Source organism: Poecilia latipinna, unplaced genomic scaffold (assembly GCF_001443285.1).
Source record: "Poecilia latipinna isolate Pla-1442-1.1 unplaced genomic scaffold, P_latipinna-1.0 Scaffold349, whole genome shotgun sequence".
NCBI lineage: Eukaryota > Metazoa > Chordata > Actinopteri > Cyprinodontiformes > Poeciliidae > Poecilia > Poecilia latipinna.
In genome coordinates, this window is record NW_015112965.1 from 98,594 (window position 1) to 121,430 (window position 22,837).

Sequence of the window (22,837 nt, forward strand, 5' to 3'; positions counted from 1 at the left end):
CAAAGATATATTTTTTTTTCCTCTGTTTTTGTCTTTTGCTGCCTTTTAGTTTTATTGTCGCTCTGCCCCTCGTTTTCCAGGCACATCGTGGTCTGTGGTCACATAACGCTCGAGAGTGTGTCCAACTTCCTAAAAGACTTCCTACACAAGGACAGGGATGATGTCAATGTAGAAATTGTTTTTCTCCATAAGTAAGTGCAAATCTTTGAACTGTTGTGGATTGCAAGTGAAAACAAATTTAAATTTACATCAGAAATGCTTCTTCTTAAATTTTCTGATTTATTATGAGTATTTTTTCCCCCCCCTCTTTCTCAGTATTTCCCCTAATCTTGAGCTGGAAGCCTTGTTCAAGCGTCATTTTACCCAAGTAGAGTTTTACCAGGGGTCTGTCCTGAACCCACATGACCTAGCCAGAGTGAAGGTAACATATAATCCTTCTTCTGTGTGTGCATGTCGGATTATGATATGCGTTATGGGAAAATGTACGTTTGCTTGGTGCAATTTTTAGATTGAATCAGCTGATGCCTGCCTGATCTTGGCGAACAAATACTGTGCTGACCCAGACGCCGAAGATGCATCCAACATCATGAGGTTTCTAAAACTAGTCCACGTTTTCACTCAGCTTCTAAATCGGATTTTAAGATGTGCATTTTTCTGTCCTTCACCCACTTTTTGTAAATAATACAAGATTCAAGCTCTTTTTTTGTCTATTGTTAGGGTAATATCTATCAAAAACTACCATCCGAAGATCAGAATAATAACGCAGATGCTGCAGTACCACAATAAGGTTCGTATTCACCTTACTGTGGACACGTTTCTGCTGTTTGCAAATAATTTAAGGCGTTTTGTGTTGAGATTAATCACTTTTTTAATCTTCCTAAAAATGTGCAGTGAGTAGCATTTTATTCCTTTCCCACAGGCTCACCTTCTGAACATCCCAAGCTGGAACTGGAAGGAGGGGGATGACGCCATTTGCCTTGCTGAGCTGAAACTCGGGTTCATTGCCCAGAGCTGCCTAGCTCAAGGACTCTCCACCATGCTGGCCAACCTTTTCTCCATGAGGTCCTTTATCAAGGTACCCGCAGCTAGGATTCATCTGTCTGTGGCATCAAAAATAAGTGATTAGGAGTAATAGGTGCATATTTTGCAATTAAAAGTCTCTGGATGGGCCCAATTGGTAGAGAAATCCCCCAAAAGACTTGCGGTTCAAGGAAGCTGAGAACATAAATCATGGCACACTTTTCAAAAAATTATACAAATGAAAACCACGTATTCGTTTCCTTTCACTTTACAAATATGCACCACTTTGTGTCGGTCTATCACATACAACCCTTTTAAAATACGTTGAAGTTTGTGGTTGCAACGTGGCAAAATGTGAAAACGGCTTTAATAAATGAACCACTTTCATGTTTTGTTAGAAAATCTTCTCTTTATTGCAGATTGAGGAGGACACATGGCAGAAGTACTACCTTGAAGGAGTATCCAATGAGATGTACACAGAGTACCTGTCAAGTGCCTTTGTTGGGTTGTCCTTCCCAGTCATCTGCGAGTAAGCAGTAAAATATTAGCATTCTTTTCTAACGTTTTATTTCCTCCTTATATGCAAAATTTACACTTTTGTATTTACAATTGCAGGCCTTTTCATCAAAAATATTGTATATTTTCTATGACATATTGAAAATGTTTTACCCTTAAGATGAAAAGATGAGAAATATATATTTTAATTCTGGCTCTGGTTTTCATGAAGAGTATGATTGTCGGTGAACTATTCCAATTCTTATCTAATTTTGGTATTATGCTTTGCAGACTCTGCTACGTGAAGCTGAAGTTACTCTTGATAGCTATAGAGCACAAATCTGATCAAAGGGAAAGCAGGTAAATGGATTGTCTGAGCTGTTTGGGTGCATTAAATAATGCAGAGTTTGGTCGACGCTGTGAAGCTACTTTAAATCAGCTATACAAACCCCTAAATAACATTTCCCCTTTTCTTCCCAGCACTTTGATCAACCCTGGAAACCATGTGAAAATGCAGGAGGGAACCCTGGGCTTCTTCATCGCAAGTGATGCCAAAGAAGTAAAAAGGTAATTAGTTGGAGATTAAACATGTCAGTCCTTTTCTTAACTGAGCACACAGAATCATGACTCATCAAGGTCCAACTACATAAACAGTGTTCACACATCAAAATGTAACGTGCAGTTCATTAGTGTGGCGCCCCCCGATAAACTGCACTGACTCCTTCGTTTCAAATGTAATTCAAAGATTTTCTGCATTTCATGTTGGGCCAATTTCACAGCCGTCTTTAAACTTTTTTTTTCAGTAGTAACTTTAAGCAGCACCAGCATTTAGTGAATTCTTTCTCTCTTTATTCTGCAGGGCGCTGTTTTACTGCAAGGCTTGTCACGATGACATAACAGATCCCAAAAGAATAAAGAAATGTGGATGCAAGAAATGTAAGTTATCGTACAATAAAACAGTGTCCGGTAATTTGACTTTTAAACATGTATGCACAGTTTAAGATGGAGAGAGATATTTGATTTTAAAAACTACAGTTGCTTCACTAGGTGCTTTTCTTCTCCAGCTACAATCTTATAAAACCTCATCATTATACCCTTATCAGGCCCTTCTCTCCAAAGATCTGAAGACATGCACATACATAATTTATCACTTTTAAGAAAGTCAAATTTATTTGTACAAGACTTTTAAAAACAGCTAATATTGACCGAAGTGCCTTACTGCTAACTTTTACAGTTTGATTTCTCAGGTCAACCCCAGTTTAACAGCAAATACAATCTTTCAGGCTTTTCATCTGAATCTTAGTCTTTTGAATTCCTTTTAAATGCGTTTCATGTTCGAGTTTTTGATCTCGATGTTTGTTCTGTTAACTAACTTTAACATGCTGTCATGTTAGCAGGCATTCAGACAGACTGTTAACACCACAGATACCCGGATGGATCTTGCTATAGTAGACGATTAAAAAAAACAACAAATCATGTTGTTGTTAACTCATCTTCAAATTGTTTTCCTTATTTCATTAAAAACCAACACATAACTTTCGCATTTCATATATTCTTTTTTTTTTTTGCTGCTTGGGAACATTTAAAAAAAAAATCACTTTCTAGTGATATATTGTGAGTAATGTTGGTTTGTTTCTGCTACAAAAACACAGCCTGCTATTTGCATCCCAGACTGAAGCGACCTGTTTGAATGCACAGTGAATGCTGCATGAAACGGTGGATGTTTGCTGCCTGGACCCCAGTCATTGTCATGTGTTGCATTTAGACTGACAATTACATAAATGACAAATATTATTAACACATTTAATTTAACAATATCTAATTTTTATTTAATTTTACATATACGAGGAACAGTAAATTAATTATGGGAATTCTGCAGAGTTTAGTCAGTAATTCTCAACCTCACCACAAGGTGTCACCACTGGCCAGTGAAATAATAACTGCACATCTTATTGCAGTCATGTCAAAGTAATTTGTGACCCTGCACTGTTTTGTACAACTGTTAGAATGTCTCTGGTTTTCTGTATGTGATATAAGATTTATCTTTGTTTTTGTGAAAATAGTACATTTGACTTACTTTTTTTTTTCTTTAGAAGTCTGTGCTGTCTTTGGATTTAACTCATAGCATAGTGCAAGATTATGAGCATTTGCTGAGATATGCAGTGTCTTAGAAAGTAGTGAGCATAAGCTTGTTGGGGTCACGATTAGATGAGGGCGAAGGGGTAAAGGCAGGAAATATATTGTTCCACAAAGTAAAAAATTTGGAAGGGGGAAAAAAAACACACAAAAAAAACCTAAATCCAAATAAGATCTAAAGTTTGTAATTTGTCACAACAAAGCTGAACATGCTCATTCTTGCAAAGGCTCTGTTCTGCAGCCTACCTGCCTTTGCCCTCTTCTCCCCCAGAGCGACCCTCCACATTAACCTGCTCTTCCTCTCCTCTCGTCTGAACCCATGACTGTAGCCAAGACACCCGCCTTCAAGAGAATGAGACTGGCATGTTGCTTTGATCGCAGGCGCTCAAAGTGGGAGCGCTCTTGCATGCCGGTTATAGTGCGTTGTAACTTGGACTCCCCTCATCGGGACATCCCACTCTCTGCTCTCTCTGTTAATGATTGCTCGGCCACTTTACGTGCCTGTAAGTTGTCGCCGTGACGTGTGCTCTTCACTTGTGCTCTGTGTTGACTTTGCAGTGTGTCTGCGGCTTCTGTTCTTTCTGGCTTTAGCTGCCGTGTCCTCACTTTCCAGAACATATAGTTCAGGTCAGAAGTATACTTACCCTTCTCGCGTCATAGTAATTTGGACTTTTGATAGTTTGCTAGAATTGCTCTTTTTTTTTTTCAGCATGGAATAAGTTTACAATGCACAACTTCAGTGTGTTTTAACAACCAGACTTAGATGCACACGTTTAAATTGGTTATTTAACCAATAAGGATGACTACCCTTTGAATTTGCTGGCCTGGTGTTTTATCCAGGGAGATTTGCTCAAATCATAAAAGAGCCTTAAATGTTTTTTGTTTTTTTAACAAATTATATCAACTCCCTGGAATCTCTTGACATATGTCAGAGTGAACTTTCTTTATTGGTACCTCCCTAGTGTGTGAAAATCTAAATCCTTTGAAACTAGTGGAATCAGAAGGGTTAAACTTGAATCTGACAGGATTTTTTGACAAGTATCAAAACCTGGTTTTGGAACCAATGTACGTGAACTCTACCAATTCTGGCAAGATGATTGGTCAAAAAAAAACAGACCAATAATATGTGTGGGTCTGCATTATAAACGGATGTCTGCACCCATTATTTTGTTTTCAAAGAACACTTTAGTAGCTTTTGTATGAACATCTCAAGCTGAAAAAATGAACAATTCAGAAAAATGATTAAAAGCTCAAATAAATGACTTTTATGCCTGTTAAGAGTGTTTTTAAACTCCTGACCAGAACTGCAGATGTTTGCTTTAGCCTTTTGACTGTTGGGTCAGCTGGTGCTTGTCTTTCCCTTTGCATTGTCTCGTTTGGAAGCTATTTCTCTCTGTTGTGTGAGGCATGCAGGTATTTTGTTTAGAAATTGTCAATCAAAAATTGCCCTTGCATAAATTAAATAAACAGATAACCAAACATTAAGTTTTCTCAGACACACTCACACACCAACACAAAGTCACTTTTGGAGGATTTTAATGCAGTTTTCAGCATGATGTTTGGAGATTATTTTGAAGAGAGTAAAGTAAAACATATTTAATCCAAATACATCACTAATCAACCCTGCAGAAATGAGAAATGCAGGATTGGATATTATTATAAGTAGATGACGGCGAGAATTTAAAAGTGATCTTGACAACACCTGAGGGGAATTTCTTTTAGGAGACTTCAGCACATATTGAGGTTAACGTAGTGGCTTTATTAAATTAGGATGAAAAGCTCTGAGGGTAAAATCAGCAACATGTTGAGCAGATAAACCAGTGCTGCGCTTGCTGGATGTGCTTTCTAGCTTTTAGTTTCCTAACCCTGAGTGAAGTCTGCAGTAAGAGGATTGGAACAGAGCTGGATCTTATGTGGAATAACAGAGTGCTGGATCGTATTGAATGTAAAAGAATTGATTTGAGATGAACGGGAATTTTTAATTCAGGTGTGACTCCCCCTTTTAAAGGCTGTTCTGCTGCGTGGCAGCAGTCTTGCAGAATGTGTCTGAGGTTTCAGAGCAGTTTGCTGGAAAACATTTTAGACTGCCATGCAATTTCAGTAAATATCTCCAGATCAAAGAGCATTCTGAGCGGAGCTAAGCTTCTTTGGGCATTCCCGCCCCTCGGCGTGTCTTCTAGGGCTGTTTGCTGTGAGATTCGCCTGGCGAACGTTGCCCCGGCGTGGCTGCACATCCGCTGTCGACACAGCGCGCAAGACACACAGAGCAAGGCCTTATGCGGCCTGACGTGGAAATTATGTTTGCATTTTCATTTTTGGAATGCTACCGGTTATCATGAAACTCAGCCTGACAGTTCGTAACCACCAGGCAAACCAAGATGCCCCCGCCCTCCTCTGCTTTGCTCTGGTTGTGGGACAGATGCTAGCCTGTTAGTCCTGTGACTCTGCTCGCGCCCTGCAATTGCAGGCGACAGATGCCAGGACCAGCAAGGTCCCTGTTTGAACATCGCTGTCACCATCGTGCCTTAAGCTCAACGCATGACCTTTATTGTGAGCAAGGGGTCGAAATAAGTCACTAATGAGCAAGTGTGGGATTTCGTGCACACAAAAAAGTGACTCGCTCAAACTTCTGCACATTCATTGCTGGTTCTCATGGGCACATCTGAGGAGTGAGAAAGTGATTTAAGGAACAATTTGATTATTTATTTTGGTAACGCAAAACTCAAAATCAAATGCTAACCTTCTTGAAGTTGTAAGAGCTGAAGAAGATGGCATTTTAATTTACGACTATAATGAATAATGCTGGAACAGAAACCTCTTAAAAATATATACTAACTTTATATTGCTTAAACGTCTGACATATATGTGCCTTAGTTTTTCTGCATTTATTTGACTTTTGTAAAGATACACTAGCAGCAGGGATAACCACAGGTTTGAGGAGATTATGAGCAAATTCACGGCAGAAGAGATCCTGGAGGTGTGGGCCGTGGTTGGAGGATTCGCCCATACGAACCACTGAGCAGATACGTGTAAACAAATACCCAAAATAAACTTTCAGAGTGGTGCTTTTACTGGCCTGTAACAGCCAATCTGACCTACAAAGGCTTTCTCAGACTTCTCAGAAAGATGCTGAGAAAGCTGAAATGCTAGTCAAAGGTTTTAGGAAGTGATTTGTACGCGCCACCTGGACTCTGGGGGTTAATTACCAGCAATTTAAAAAAAAAAATTTTTAGTCTCAGGAAGAAAACTAATTGTATTGTGATTTATATATTTATTTTGCTTACTAATTTTCACAGTCAATTAACAAACTAATTGTCTGATTAATTACTGTATAAAATCATTGTAGCATCTCAGCTTTGACATCAAAATTTATTCATTTTTTAAAAAAAAAACCCAAAAAGTTATTCAACATAAATGTCTTCTTTTTTTATTTCTACTCTCTAATTCCTGTTGTCTTCAGGGTTCGTTTCTGGATTTCTTTTCAGTGCCTTAAAAAGACAAACTCCTCAACCTTCAATCCACTGTTTTCATTTTTAATTTGCCTTTCATTGCCGTCTGTTTTCCCCTGTAACCTCTCATTCATCTCTGTATTTTCCTCAGCTAAAAATAGCTATAATGGATATATCAAATCAAGTAAGTGCTGATTTCCTCCTCCTGACGTCTCTCTCTAACACTTCCACATGCGCATTCTCAACTGTCACCACCTGATCTGTCTCTAACCTGCTGTATTTCAACCGTCTCCTCTGTCATCATCCATTACTGTATTTTGCATTCAAAGCCGGAGGAAAATGTTTTCTTTACGCTGGGGTGTCGCCACTAGGGGGTGCTGCTGCCTCACTCTATGTGTGAATACATTAAATCACTGATCAATTCAAAATGTAACAAACAGATTTTGAGTAAACATCAAAATGGCAGGGTTTTTTTTCTTCCTGGGAATAAATAATGCATAAATATATAAAAGTAAAAGTAAGAATTGATATAATATTTTGGCATTTTTCATTTAGCCATCAGGCAAGTGTCATCCACTTCACTTCGAAAGGATCTGTGCAGCAAATCTGCCACATTGTGTTGTCCTGAAGAAGTGCTGCTCATGTTTGACGTGAGGCAGATATATAGTGGAGGTCTGAAACAGGGAGGATAATCTGCTAGACAGCTGACTGTTAGAATAATCATCTCTCTTCTCCGGTTTTAGCTTCCAGACCTTCCCCCCCCCCCCCCTTAACTTAAATAAGCATTCCTCTTCTCTCTCTTTTATCGTCACTAGTTTTTACCTCCTTTTATTATCACTGCCTTAGCCTGAATTCCACTCCCCGTCACCCGTCAGCCATGAGCTGCACACAGCAGCCGTGGCTGCTGTAATTCACGGTGTCACCTCCTTCTTCTTGTGGCACAACAATCGCTAAAGCACCTGAAAGCAGGTTTATTAATTTATGTGTATAATAAATATCAAAGTAAAATGTCAAAAGGAACATTGCATCTGAGGTGAATACGAGCTGGTTAAGTGGCGTTAAATAAAAATGAGGCTTTGTTCAATTATTCAGATATTAGCATTCTTGTGCCAGAAAGAGTTACCCACCCAAACTAGTGATTGTACTTTAATTATTAACTTGTTTCATTAACACACACACACACACACACACACACACACACATAAAGGTCGCATTGAAGTTACTTTAAATGAAGTCCTACCTTACAGCGCCTTGCAAGAGTGTTTATATAGCCCTCAAACGTTTTCATATTTTGTTACGTTAAAACCACAAATTTTGATTTACTCTTTAATCTGGATTTAATATAATAAATTTACACAAAGTAGAGTGTGAAGTGAAAGGAAAAGGCTACATGTGTATTTTAGCAATATAAACAGAGCAATGTGTATTTTTATTCAGCACCCTGTATAAATACTTTGTAGAACTACATTTGGTATACTAAATTATACCTGCAAGTCTCTGTATAAGATCTAGAGGTCAACATTTTTGTACTTTCTTCTTTGCAACAAAGCCCAAACACAGATTGGATTAAGTCCATTTGTAAACACGAATCTGTAAGTATTGCCCATGTTTTCTTCTGTCTCAGCTAACGAACAGCAGCCTTGGAACATGGTGCAGAAACCACGTTTCACTGTGGGGACGGTGCGTTAAGGGTAATGAACGGTGCGTTCAGGGTAATGAACGGTGCGTTCAGGGTAATGAACGGTGCATTCAGGGTAATGAAACAGTGTTAGCTCTTCGCTAGGTGTAGTATTTTGCACAAGGGCCAAAAAGTTCAGTTTTAATCTCATCGGACCAAAGCATCTTCTTTCACGTTTGTTGTTAAGTGAGTACTTAAAGTAGGTTGCTCTTTATTGTATTGATGGGCATTAGAATAATGTAGATGTACAAATGCACACCAAGCTTTTTTTTTTTTTAACAAAACGTTTTTTATATATATTTTTTTCTTTCACTTCATAATTACCAAAACCATACTTTTAGTCCGTCGCTTAAAAATAATGAAAAATTGTATTTGTACAAGTTTATGAAACTTGTCAAAATTTTAAAAAGTGCTATTGACACTTTTGGAAGGCACTAAATGTTTTACTGGACAAACTAAAACATGAATCTACTGAGAAAAAAAGTAGTGCCAATGATTAACGTTTTTTTATTCATTTATCCATTTCTAACAGAATATTATGCGGCTTTTTAGATTGTTTGAGCTGACTTAAAAAAAAAATCCATCATGCAGCTATTGATTTTGACTCCTCTTCATTTAGCAGTAAACAGCAGCCCTGTAATCCGAGCGCCGCCTTTTCAGTCCAAATCAGCCAAACTGAACCATGTCTCAGCCAACGTGGTCTCTAGGGGCCCTCACAGAGTTGTTGCTGTCCCCGTTCCCTTGGTAAACAACCGCAAGGGAAGCCTACTGCCCCTCAGCAAGCCCTCCGCCCTGAAACTGAGCCTCGTGGGCTCCAGAGACCTGGCCAGGGTCGGCCGGCTGCCAGGGGTGGCAGAGGAGACTCGTCAACTTCAGCGGGCGCGAAGCCTGCCGGTGAAGTACAGATACCATCCCGGTCACCCATGTGTCACCACACTCGGTCGGCGGCAGTGTAAGAGCCAACTACCCCACCTCTCTTCTACTCTTGCTGTGTTAGGCAGGCCTGTGTTCAACAACAGCACAACCAAAGCATGTGCTTGCCAGGCTGGAGTGGCTGCATGTGTAGCATTCTTTACTAATGACCCAGCCTGAGCAGCTGTCAGCTGCAAAACATTAAATATTAAACAGGCCGAGCAAAGATGTGAAGGGCCCCCGAGTGTCGGAGCGTCGCTCTCCACTGGCGGCCCCGTGTACTTGCACTTGTTCCATTATGATGTCAGTCTTAGACATGCGATCAGCGCTGGAAACCCTGAGTTCATCTGCAGAGGAGTGTCGTCTATGACTTTATTAATTTTAATGCAAGCACTTGCAATTTCTTCATATGTTTTTAAAGAAAAAAGCAGATGGAGGAAAAAAAAAATATTCGCAGCTTGAATCGTCGCTGAAAAGATACTCAAGCGTGTCTTTAACAGCCTTAACACACTGTAACAAGCCATTCCCCCAGAATGGTGGCTGTTAAAGCTCCATCAGTAAAACTGCTTCTCTTGGCTCCTCCTGTTTATTTTCCTGCTGACTTGTTCCCTCCTGAGCTGTGATATTACCTTGTGAAAATATTTGCCTGATTGCTTGACCCATGGGAAAAACTTATCCTTCAGTCCCGATGAAGAGCTCAGCGCGGTTTGGTGGAGTGATGAAGACAATGTCCGAGGGGCATCTCCGCTGTGCATAAATCACCCTGGCACGGGGGCCGCCACTCCCAAGATGAAGGAACACTAGAAATTGTTGTACTGCAGGAGGCTTAATATTAGAAGATTTTAAATGAATGACTAAAATCAGAATGCAAGCAATACATTACAAAGCCACTTTCTGCCTACGAGGTAAAAGAGTGTAGCCTTTTTAATCAAATAAAGCTTGGTTCAAGAAATAATTTTCTGAAAAAAATCTAAATTAAACAAAAGAGGAAACTTCTTGCCTGATACTTATCGCAAAAATCTAATATGTATACGTGTGTGTGTGCGAGTAGTCTAGATTCATTAAAGAAAAAATAAAAATTCATTAAAGAAAAATAAAATTTCAATCAGCTTTCATTCAGCACAGCAGAAAACATGAGTCAGGTAGCTTTACTAGCATCATTAGCAGCTAACAGTTACCAAGTTGTTGTATTCTCACAGTGCTTAAAAATATATATTTTTTTCATCTTGTCTATTATTCTCTCACTTCCCGTTTCTACCAAGTATCCAAAATGCTCCCAAAAAAAAAAAAAAACTAATCAAAAGTAGCAAAAGCAAATTATGGCTAGCCCAACGGCTCCATCACACAACAGGGCAGCTAAAGGTCTACTTCCTTTAAAATGTAGCTACATCAATATATTAAGCTTAATGTACTCATCTTCATTTGCAGGGCCCGCATTGTGACAGTAAACTTTCTTTAACACACATAGTCACATACTGGCAGCAGTTGGAAAAATACCTTACTTTGATAATACATATTGAGAAATTTCAATATCATGAGAAGATCTCATTAACCCTTACTGTATCGTTATTGTTAGATTTTTTTTAATCTAGATTACAGGAGTTCTCTGGCTACAAACTGGACTTTGGTAATCTGCATGAAGGTTCATGGTGGCGCTCTTGCATGTTTGTATTTGTAAATAAATCCATAAAAAAACCATCTACCATTATTTTCTATCTGCATTAACTGTCTTCTATTTCCGCCCAGTAACATTCCAGCCTGTTTGTGTACCGTCCCTTTAAACTCATCGACCTCGCTCTGTGCTGTGTCCTCTGTGACTTTTACTTGATGTGTGACAACGCCGCCCTCCTCATACCTTTACATTTTGTTTCAGTTGAAGAGGACCAACAGACAGCTCTGTCACCCAAAAAGAAGCAGCGCAACGGAGGCATGAGAAATTCTCCAAACTCCTCGCCCAAGATAACAAGGTACGACACCGATATCTCATGAAGAACATCTTGAAGAGCATGTTCTGTAACCCCCAGCCCACTCCCTGAACCCATTTTTTTTCGTCAAAAAACATGTCAGACTTGCAAATGCCACATGGTTTCATGTGACAACTAGAGACTCCAGCTCTTAAACAGGTCTGGCACTAATGACAGCACCTAGCAGGGAGAGAAGCTCTAAAGGATGGATAGCCCAAGGCTATTCATCTATTGTCGGATCCCTCCGAGGTCTTTTCAGCACGTTAGGCCACAGATGATATGTATCATCGCAATGAAAGGCGAATTCAAATGTTACCTTGCTTTTATCTTGTCTCATGAAATTAAATCAGCGCTTATTGATCCTGACTTAAGATAACGCTGTTATTCAACAAGAGACCATTACCAGAATGATAATAGTAGCACTCATTGTCATTAAGTGCCATGTGATGAGAAAGCCATGCAGCAGGGAGGACCTGCAGCCTGATGTATATACAGTGGAACAGATGTAATTTCATTAAAACTGACAGATGACTCTATTTTAGCGTTGGCTAATATGGGGACCGCTATTTGTTTGACATTTTTAAACCAAACCCACTTGCCTATATTATTGAACATTGCAAGATAAGGTGCAGGTAGGCAGCAAGCAAAGGTTAGACAAGTGACTTTGATGTCTTATGAATAAAAGTATTTACATGCATTGGTTAGTTAGCGTTTCCTTTGATCGGAGGCCTTGGGTTTTGGGGTGTCTGCCCCCCATTTGATTTGCTTCAAAGCATTCATGTTGAATTGCTACAGGGGTTTTCCGGACTCTTGGGTTACAAAAACCCGAGCTTTTCCAGCACTGTAGCCATCAGCCAAATACGAACCCACCAAACCGATCCATCTACTCGCCACACTAATCCACAGCAATTCAGGTGGTTGTGTTATTCCATTCAGCGCCTGCTGTCTACACGCTGGAGAGGGATTTACTGCGGTTGCCTAAGGGATACTTCATTGCAACAAGCAAAGGAAAAAAAAAAAACATCTGGGTGTATGCTGTATCAAATGTGTTTTTATAGGACCTGAGGCCTCAAGGCCTTTGTAAATAAGTAATGATCAACAGATTGGCTGAGGGTTTTTGAAGAGCATCCCTTTGTCAGTTTACATGACAGGAGGGTTTTCAAAGACGTTTCCAGCCCTCAGTGCTTGTGTAAGTTTCAATAAGACAAAAACATAAAGGATGTGGATGCAGTTTCATGCAAAATTATGTATATATCATCACATTTATGTCCTATTACAACCAATGTCTCCACCAGCATTGTACACTAGACTAACTTTTTTTTTTTTTTTTTTTTACATTGTCTTGGCTTAAAACTCAAGACTGGATGGAGAGCATCTGTAAACATCAGTTCTTAAATCTTGCCAGAGATTCCTAATTATATTCAAGTATGGATTAAAAGATGATTGTCCTCTTTGATAAAAACAAAACATTCCATTGTAATTCTGGCTTTACGTTTGTTTTCCTGTTGGGAGTGTAATGTAAGCTCAGCTCAGTATTTTGCAGCCTTTAACAGGATTTCTTCTTAAACTGACCTGTATCCATTCGTCTTTTCATCAACTTTGACAAGTTTCCCTGTCCTTGTGAAAGTAAGGTATGCCTACAGCCTGATACTTATTTGTATAACTGTGGGGATGTAATGTTAGATTGAAGGGGCTGAACAGATATGCACCAAACACATTTCTGATATATAGTTTTAATCTGTTACAAAAGTTTGAAACGCATGCATATTTTTGCTTTGCACTTCATAATTATACACCATTTGGTGTTTAGCTGTCTCATGCAACCCCAATAAAATGCAAAACAGTTGAGTTGCAATGTGGGAAAGGTTCAAAAGGTACAAAGTCTTGTGCAAAGCAGTTTTGTTGGTGACCGCTTTGTACATCTCATGATTCATTAAGGTCTTCTAGAAGTCACTTGACCTTTTGATTTATAGTGACGTTGGGTAAAATAATAATAACAAAAAGAACTGTGGGGTTACAAACAACCCTCACTTATGTCCGTGAGGCTGTGTCGCTCCCACTTCCAGCACGCTAATGCGTCCCGTCTGGAGCTCCGCAATGACGACCTCTCTGAAATTAACACCCCTTCCACAGCCCCCTTGATGGGTCATAAGACACATCTAACTGTGGCATGTCAAAACGTGTTTGGTCACATCGAAGTGCCTTGACATACACGTCATGTCTGCCACTGCACTGCCGAGGCAATTGGCGGTGTAGGATAGTGACAGGCCGTCATGGCTGACAGTGAGCGATGGCTATCCTGGCAGAGCTCAGCCTCACCAGTCATCTCTGCAAGGACAAACTGAAGTGACAGCGGCTCCATTGAGTGAGTGCTCAAATATTTGACTTTTGATGAAATATTTAGTCAAGGTGTAAAACCTCTAAGTGCTTTCACTTCTCTTAGAACTTGCATTTAAGGTCAAGCTGATTAGACAAAATTCTGTTGGAGAAGCAGAAAACAACATGTGCTTATCCCGTTTTTCACCCTTTTTTAACGATGCTGTTTGTGTTCTTTGTTACTGACAAACCCAACACTTTAAAGCTCTGTTGAAAACTAAAACTGCAAACAGTTCTGATAAATATACAACATGACAAAACCAGAGTAATGGTAAAGTTGCTGGTTAGAAAACACGGCAATTACTAAAAGAGATGGAAAAGTAGGATTATCAGCAGTCCAAAGGCAGCCGGTATTTGAAATGAGGGTCACACAACCAATGGGCGAACTCTTTCACCTGGCTTTCTGAGGTCACAAGTCTTAAACAGGATCAAATCAAATGCATATAAATCTGTAAATTCATTGACACTATGCATTGTAGGTGCATATTTAATGCCCACTTGTATTTTACTTTTACCTGTTACCACTAAATATTAAAGTGGGGAGATGGAAAAATTCAGTTTTACATATTAAATGCAGAGGTAAAATAATACTCAACAAAAATCAACTTTAAAATTATGTATTAAATTAACTGAGATCTGATCATATTAAAGGGCTGGATATCCACCACTAAATATTTAATTTGCCAAAATAAAATGTTATAGGTATTTAAGTAAAAATTGTAGAACTTCTTTTTTTTATTTTAGCTGCTGAAATAACTTGAACATTAAAAAAAAATAAATAAATAACGTCAGAGTGGCTTTCACCAACACTTCCTTCCTTAATCGTCTCTGGTTCCAACAGAACTGTGTTGACGTGAGCTCTATCCCCAGATTTATGTTGCGACTTCCATGACATTGTACTGAAATGTTTTACAACTCAACTTTTGACCTATTAACTGAGTAAAATATATGATTTAATCATGCGATAAAAGAAGACAAGCTACAAATGCCAAAGAGAAGTATGTGTCTATTAGGGTGCCATGAGATCTTGAGGCAAATAAAATTACATAACACTAAGTACATCCCCTCACAAAAAGAAATTCTTTTAGAAATGTGTACACAGAGCACCTGCTGGAAGTGTAAGTTCAACTCGGTCTCAAGGCTTATTCAAATGCTAAAAAAATGTTTTAAATATTATTAGCAAGCAGTATGCTAGCTCTATATAACATAAAATTTGACTAAAGTTGGGTCTTCCTACAAGTACTGTGCACATAAATTCATTGTACATGCAGCCTACTGTTAAATTAAAAGCCAGCTGACTGAGTGGTAGATAGTGACAGAAAATACATTTCCTTCCCCAGCTGTATCTGCTCTAGAAAGGACATCCAGCTCTTGCCTGGGGGTGTTTGAGCCCAAAGGCGAGTTTTTTTGGCTTCAGTCTCTCGCAGCCTGAGGGATGGTAGTTTCAGCTGACACTTTCATGCATACGTAACATGTTATTTTAGATGGCATTCTTTTAGAGCACTCACATGGATTAAAGACATTCTCCTCTTATGGAGAGATGACTTAAAGTATTTTAAAGGTTTTGGACAGGGACAGAAGGCTGCTGTCTGGGTTTTTTTTGTCTGTGGTCTGAATCTGACAAAGTAAATTTATAGCATGTGCTCTGTAGTCATCCGTGTAATCTAGCAGTTGGTGTTTTTTTTTTTTACATTAATCTGTCAAAAATATATATATAACACATGAGACTAAGGTTCGTGTGGATGAGATTACAGGCACAAAAGTCTGAATTTATATTTACTCTATGGATGGTATGGTAGATGGCTAGCATCATACCGTGACAGTGGTAAAAAAAAAAATAAATTAAAATTTTAAAACATCAGGCAGCTACATTTATATTTCTGGTTGTCTGGGTATGCCAAGAAAAAACTACTTCTTATCCTCACAAATATTAGCATTAGAGTTTTTCTGTGTCATTCATGTGAGTTTAATGTATAAATATTTCTAAAAGCTCAATATGGACAGTGTTGAGTATGGCAGAGGAACTGTGATGCTGTGGCCATGTTTTAGTGCATGGCATAAACTGTTTGAAATACCAACATATTTTAAATAAAAATCTATTGGCCTCTCCCAGAAAATTTAAAATAGATCATAACTGGGCCTTTCAACGGAAAGATGATGGCAAAAACATAATAGAAATGGTTCCCAAATCAACCTTTTATGGATATATTGTGTGGAAATGAGTTGTATAGAAAAGCAAAGAGGTGTGCTGAAGAAAGATTAATAACTCTAGAAAAAGTGGGCGAAGAGAAATTGAGAACGATTCATTTGCTGGTGTCAATAAGTTTGGCCAACACTGTATATAATTGTGGAAAGGTGGCTGATCATGTACAGTTATGCAAATGTTTTATGTAATACGTCACAAAAATCAAGGACATAACAAGGAAAGTCTTTCAGTCCCCTGATCAAAACAATTGTAACCCAACCACATGCTCCCATACTTATAGACCTCTTTAGCGGTCAATGACAAGTAGATTGAAGCTAAACCCCTGTGCTCGGTGCAATTTGTTTATACAGCCCTGATGGTCTGTTTAAACATTAATACCCTTCACTTTGGAAAGCAAATACGGTTGGGCAAATTGCTGAAATATTTAAAATCTGGTCTGTTAAAGCTTTTACCACCCAGCACACTCCCATCTCAAGCTCTGCGCAGTAAGGGGGCGTAATTGCATCTCCTTGCTCATGCCAGTCAAGGTGGTGTGTTGCTGCCATCTCCTTCCGCCTGATTGCTGCTGCTGCTGATGTCACTTTGCTTGATGACAGGGCGGTTTGGTTGACATTTCTGCAGATGGCCTTTGACAGCAATGAGCACACAGCAGGAAAAAAAATACTATTTTGGAGTCCAACTGATGTATTTTTTTGAATTTAAAACATTTGTAGTCTTGAATTCTTGAATCTGAAGCTACTCGGCTCAATAATCTTCTGTCGTTTTTGTCCCTCTGACCTTCTGATTCAATTAGACATGACCCATTCCTCATCCCAGGCAGTGAGCAGATTGAGACCATGGATGAGAACATAAAGAAATACGACTCCACGGGGATGTTTCACTGGTGCCCGTCCAAAGATATCGAGAAGGTCATCCTGGTGGGTCCTGATACCTCGCTTGAACACAGTTCATTTGTTCCGACACTCTTCTCCCTCATGAAAGATGTGCATTGTCACAAAGCCGCATCAAAGATTGACGAGGCACACAAACACTCTGTAATGAGGTGTTTGACATGTCATTTGCCATGCACAGGGTCTGTGCGGAGAACATTTCCTGCACTTACACATGTGCCATTTTTCACATCACTTTAACATCATATCTATAGGCAGAGCAGTTTGCGTGAAAATGAATGGCGCAGTAACACGTTTCATGTTTCTGTCACAAACACCCATTTTTCATCACATCGTTTCCCTCTCAGACCCGCAGCGAAGCAGCTATGACTGTTCTGAGTGGACATGTGGTCGTGTGCATCTTTGGAGATGTGAAATCAGCGCTGATCGGTCTGCGAAACTTTGTCATGCCCCTGAGAGCGAGCAACTTCCACTACCACGAGCTGAAACACATTGTGTTTGTCGGTTCCCTGGAATACCTCAAGCGCGAGTGGGAAACTCTACACAACTTCCCCAAATTATCCATTCTGCCTGTAAGTATTTTCAAAATCTGCCTTTCAACCAGTCATTCGTGAAATAAACAGGATTGTTGTCCTCACATTAACATACTTGGAGTAATGAAAAATTTGCTTGCCATGTTAACAATCACAACAGTATTTGGTGCGAGATATTTTTAGCAGAAAAATGTCAAGTTTGAGAACGCTATCTCTTGTTTCACGTTATTTGAGTAACAAATATTTTCATCTCTCCTTCTCAAAGGGCACACCGTTGAGCAGGGCTGATCTGAGGGCTGTCAACATCAACCTCTGTGACATGTGTGTCATCCTGTCAGCCAATCAGAACAATATTGATGATGCATCACTGCAGGACAAAGAGTGCATCCTGGCGTCACTTAACATCAAATCCATGCAGTTTGACGACAGCATCGGGGTCTTGCAGGCCAATTCGCAAGGTAAGTAGCGCCCTATCATAGTTCACTGCCTCGCCTGGGAGGGACAGGGCCCCGGCACAGAAAATATTTGCTCACTGCGAGCTGCATGGCTGACCTGTTGTCGCTGCGTTTGACAGTAAACCTTACTGACTGTTCCTCGGGTTACTGTAACAACCGGTTACCTCACAAACCTCAGTGGTGGCAACATGCACATCATTGCCACGAAAACCTTTGCTTGACATTTACAGTCTTTATTTTTCAGCAACTGGGGCTGCTTTGTGTACAATGCTTTCTTAACCCATTAATATTACATGTTACAGGTTTCTAAAATAGAACCACCAGAGCATTCAGTTAGAATCAGATGGTCTTCCATAATGTAGTCATTGGCTCAGCATTAGAAGAAATGCTTTTAGAAACCTTTTGACCTGAGGAGAAGGAAAAAAATACCTGACAATTTCATTATTCGTCTAATACATGTATGACCTCACATTTGCCTTAGTCAGCAGTATGTGATGGATGTCAAAACATGGCCCATGTATTATACATACAGCATCACTGATTTAATGTGCTTACTTGTCAGTCTGAGGAAACCAAGAAATGTCAAGTCAATCTGAATTCAATTTTGCGTCGTTTATTTTCTCTTTTATGGCTCCGTTCTACATGGTTTTTTTTGTTGTTTTTTTTCTGCATGTGTGTAAGAGGTTTCCGCCTCCGTGCACACCCGGTCTAAGGGGAACAAAATGAGCCGTGTGTCACATCTATTATACATGGACTAATATTGGTTGCTTACATGAATACAGTAACACTGCACTTAGCGTATAAGCCTTACAAAAGTATTCATACCCCTTGAACTTTTGTACTATTTGTCTTATTACGACCCATTGAAACATGTAATAGAGGGTGCTCTGGTCAGATGAGACTAGAATTGAACTTTTCGGCCATATGTGTGGAAGAAAAATCAGCAGAATGGTTCGGGGATGATTGCTTTTTCAGCAGGGACAATGATTCTGGTCAGAGGCAGAAGGTTGCCCTCCAGCAGATGAACCCAAAAGCTGCAGTGGAATAGTACAGATCAAAGCATGTTTGTGTTTTAGAAAGGTCCAGTCCAAGTCCAGACTTAAATCTGATGTTGCGAAACATGAACTGATCTGCGAACAAGAATGTGTAAAAATTTCTGTCATCAAGATGAGAAAAATAGTGGAGGCATACCGCAGCAAGCTTAAAGTTGAAATTGCAGCATAAGACCGTTCTACTCTTTTATATATATATATATATATATATATATATATATATATATATATATATATATATATATATATATATGTGTGACTTTTGAAGGGAGTTGGTGGCTTTGGAATCTATTTAGGTGCATCAAGGTATAAAGAGTGGAATACACATTTACAGAGCAACAGTGTGTACATTTCTTTCCACATCACAATTACACGTGCCCTACTTTGAGCTGGTCTATTGCATCAAATCCCAGTTAAATACATTGTAATACAACTGAATGTAAAAATGTTTAGTTGACATGAACACTTTTTGTGTCACCCAAGGCAGATGAGTGGTGAAAAACAAAAAAAAGCTTTGGCTGATGCTGTCTCATTGGATACTATGAGGAAATACTGAATATTGCATTAACAGAAACGTGTTGTTTTCGTATGTGTGTGTCCATTAAGGCTTCACGCCGCCAGGGATGGACCGATCCTCTCCTGAGAACAGCCCAGTCCACGGATTAGTTCGGCAGACCTCTGTTACTACTGGAGCAAATATTCCCATCATAACAGAGCTTGGTATGATTGCTGCTGAATATTTAATAGTTGATATGATAGCTGCAAAACCACATTTCTCTAAAGTAGTAGTGGATCTGAATAACCAGTTTTTGCTGTTACAGTCTGCTAATGTGTGGTTAACATAGCTAAAAAAGTGGATTTTTGTGCATGTGCGTGTGTGTGTGTGTGTGTGTTTTCCCCTTGTTGACTTGTAACAGTAACTGTTTTTCCCTCAACACTTGTCCAGCACCGTTAGCAAAGCAAGGCAAAAAAGTGCCTGTGATTTCATTCAGTCAGGATAAAAGCAGTGGGACCAGCATACAAATGATAACTGAGCTGGGTAAGAAGCGCCTGTGTCCTGTACTGCAGTGTTGTAACTGCTGCTGCCTCCATATCAGCTTTTTCTTTTGATTTCTCTTTGCTGCACAAGAAGCTCAGTCCATTCCCTTGGCATCACTTTGAGCACATTTTACCCTTGGTTCTGGTTGAAATTGCCTGTCTTGTTTTGCCCCCCTCTCCCCCCCACCCCTTATCTCAAAGCGAAATTTCTCCCTTTTATTTTTTCCAAGAATTACAGGGCCTTTGATCCCTTTAGAAGTCCTTGTGGCTGTTTTCGTAGCATCTTCTGTCAGATCACATTCTCTGGCCTGTTCCCTTCTTTCATCTCAGCTTTGTCCATATGACTGACATTTATTTCTGTCTGCACAGAAGGAGCAGTTCTCCAACTAAATTTTACATCATTACTTTCTTCCAGCCACTGCATGTGTTTTTTTTTGTGCTCAAAGACATCTTTAAAGAAGGTTCTGGGGCAACCAGTTACTTTCATTTGACCTGACATGCAAGTAGAAGTAATTGGAAGTTCTGTCTTGGATTTACAAGACAAACAATGGCATATTGGTTGTACTGATACTGACCTTAAGGAGGGATTTGAATTGAAGCCCGGAACTTTGACAATATGCATGGTGTCGTGAGTGTGCATGAATCGCCTGGATATGGAGTGTGGCGGAGGCAAGTAGGCCACATAGCTGAGCACAAATATCAAACACAGAGTCATTTTAGTTAAATGGAGAGACATATTTGGAAAAAAAAAAAATTAACATAGAAGAATTTTCCAAATACAGTCCATATCTGCAGCTTCTGCCTGCTTTGTGTTCTCCCTTTCCATGCAAATCAAGGACTTGCTTGACTCACGCTTTTTCCCAAGTCAAAAACCTTTCCATGAGATCTGTTTGTAGTGAGAAGCGAGCAAGCAAAGAGAGTTTGAATAATTCATGAAGTTTATGTTTTTCCCCTCCCTACAGTTAATGACTCGAATGTTCAGTTTCTGGACCAAGACGATGACGACGATCCAGACACCGAATTATACCTCACTCAGCCTTTTGCCTGTGGGACAGCATTTGCAGTCAGTGTACTGGACTCCTTAATGAGTGCGGTAAGAAAAAGAAAAAAGAAAAATGTTTTCAGGCTCGAACGGCGACTCTTTGGTACAGATTTGCACAAAACCGCAGTCAGTAAGGAAAATGCAAACTTGGAACTCAATTTATGAAGCAGAATTGTCTGTAAAACTGAAATATTGCAGAAGTTGGTCCTTATTGGACTTTTGAACATGAAGTTTGAGAACCCCTGGGCTACGATAACAGATTTAAAACGACACGCTATGTTTTCATATGAGGAAAGATAGCAGAGTACCTCCATCTCACCTTAAAAAAAAAAACAGCAGCCCAGTTAAAACGATAAGTGACAAGGCTGGAACTTCTAGTGAGTTTGATGGCTTCATTTGTCTGCCTTTCAGTTTGAGTGAGGTTAGAACAAAGCTGCCTTCAAGTGTGCTCCAGTGTAGACAAAGGTAATGCAACCTAATGGACAGCCCTCATCCATCATCTTAGTCAATAGTGCTGTCAGCAGCCAAGGGAGATGTCACTTCAGAGCAGAAGCGTGGGGAGACGAGGGACTGCACTGTGGAGAAAAAGGGCAGACATTTTCCCTTGTTAAAATCAACAAACCAATAATAAGAAGGAAGTAGAAGAGTAACAACTGAAGTACGCAGCATAAAGAGTTTTTTTTCTTCCAAGGAATTTTCTTATATTTTCTCAAAGATTGCACAGATGAAAGTTGTAATGCCAGCGGCTCACCGCTGTGCTCCACAGGGTTAGACACCGACAGTCAACCTGTCTAGCAACTTGTCAAGACCTGAGTTGTATTTCCTTAAGGAGTTACCCCCCCTACTCTGTCTTTATTCCCGCAGACGTACTTCAATGATAATATCCTCACCTTGATCCGGACATTGGTAACGGGTGGCGCCACGCCGGAGCTTGAGGGGCTGCTGGCCGAGGAGAATGCATTACGCGGTGGCTACAGCACACCGCAGACCCTGGCAAACAGGGACAGGTGTCGCGTGGCACAGCTGGCCTTGTACGACGGGCCCTTTGCTGACCTCGGGGTAAGTGAACGGTCCTGTCACTCCGGGGTTGAGGCCATCTTTGTCTGCTCATATTATGCATTCAACCTTCAGTAAAGAGCTTGTTGTGATGATATAGCACCGTCCACACTAATGGTCAACCGAGGTAAAGATTGAATGTTTAAAAAAGACCTTGATATGAATTTATCTTATATTGCTGTAGCATGGTAGGATCACTGTAAAATATTTTGAAAAATTAAACTTTTAATTTCATTTTATTTGTTCAGTAGAAAAAAATCCCATCTTAATCTTTTTTTTTTTTTTTTACAGCATAATTGACACCACAACTATTGCAAGGCTGCTGTCAATATCACGCACAGCCCCCTTCTACTAATAGGAACATAACTCTCATATAACATTTAACAAGGTCGGAACATGCAGAGAGAAAACTCTTTGGAGAATTCACTCTTTTCTCTTTTAGCCTTCGCAGTTTTTCTACTGGATTTAAGTCATAAAGGCTGAATTTTCCATGGGAGGTCAATTTTTTGTGTGTGGTGAACCATTACTGTTTGAA

At 39.7% G+C, this 22,837-nt stretch overlaps 1 protein-coding gene across 22 annotated transcripts in view; it reads left to right on the forward strand.

The window, feature by feature from the left end:
- The window catches only part of LOC106949528 (calcium-activated potassium channel subunit alpha-1-like), a 96,496-nt gene that overhangs the window by 64,741 nt on the left and 8,918 nt on the right, over nt 1-22,837 (forward strand). For 7 of the 22 annotated variants that reach the window (XM_015035813.1, XM_015035815.1, XM_015035818.1 and 4 more), the window contains 20 exons: nt 81-191; nt 316-421; nt 509-591; nt 718-787; nt 920-1,075; nt 1,440-1,549; nt 1,807-1,875; nt 1,996-2,082; nt 2,375-2,451; nt 3,121-3,129; nt 3,981-4,154; nt 7,252-7,284; nt 11,564-11,657; nt 17,030-17,153; nt 17,474-17,698; nt 17,925-18,117; nt 19,773-19,886; nt 20,113-20,205; nt 21,167-21,297; nt 22,111-22,305. In XM_015035813.1, the coding sequence (XP_014891299.1) occupies nt 81-191; nt 316-421; nt 509-591; nt 718-787; nt 920-1,075; nt 1,440-1,549; nt 1,807-1,875; nt 1,996-2,082; nt 2,375-2,451; nt 3,121-3,129; nt 3,981-4,154; nt 7,252-7,284; nt 11,564-11,657; nt 17,030-17,153; nt 17,474-17,698; nt 17,925-18,117; nt 19,773-19,886; nt 20,113-20,205; nt 21,167-21,297; nt 22,111-22,305 (2,254 nt within the window). The remainder of the gene's footprint in view (nt 1-80; nt 192-315; nt 422-508; nt 592-717; nt 788-919; nt 1,076-1,439; nt 1,550-1,806; nt 1,876-1,995; nt 2,083-2,374; nt 2,452-3,120; nt 3,130-3,980; nt 4,155-7,251; nt 7,285-11,563; nt 11,658-17,029; nt 17,154-17,473; nt 17,699-17,924; nt 18,118-19,772; nt 19,887-20,112; nt 20,206-21,166; nt 21,298-22,110; nt 22,306-22,837) is intronic. The other 15 variants (XM_015035820.1, XM_015035837.1, XM_015035823.1 and 12 more) reach the window with 7 other exon arrangements.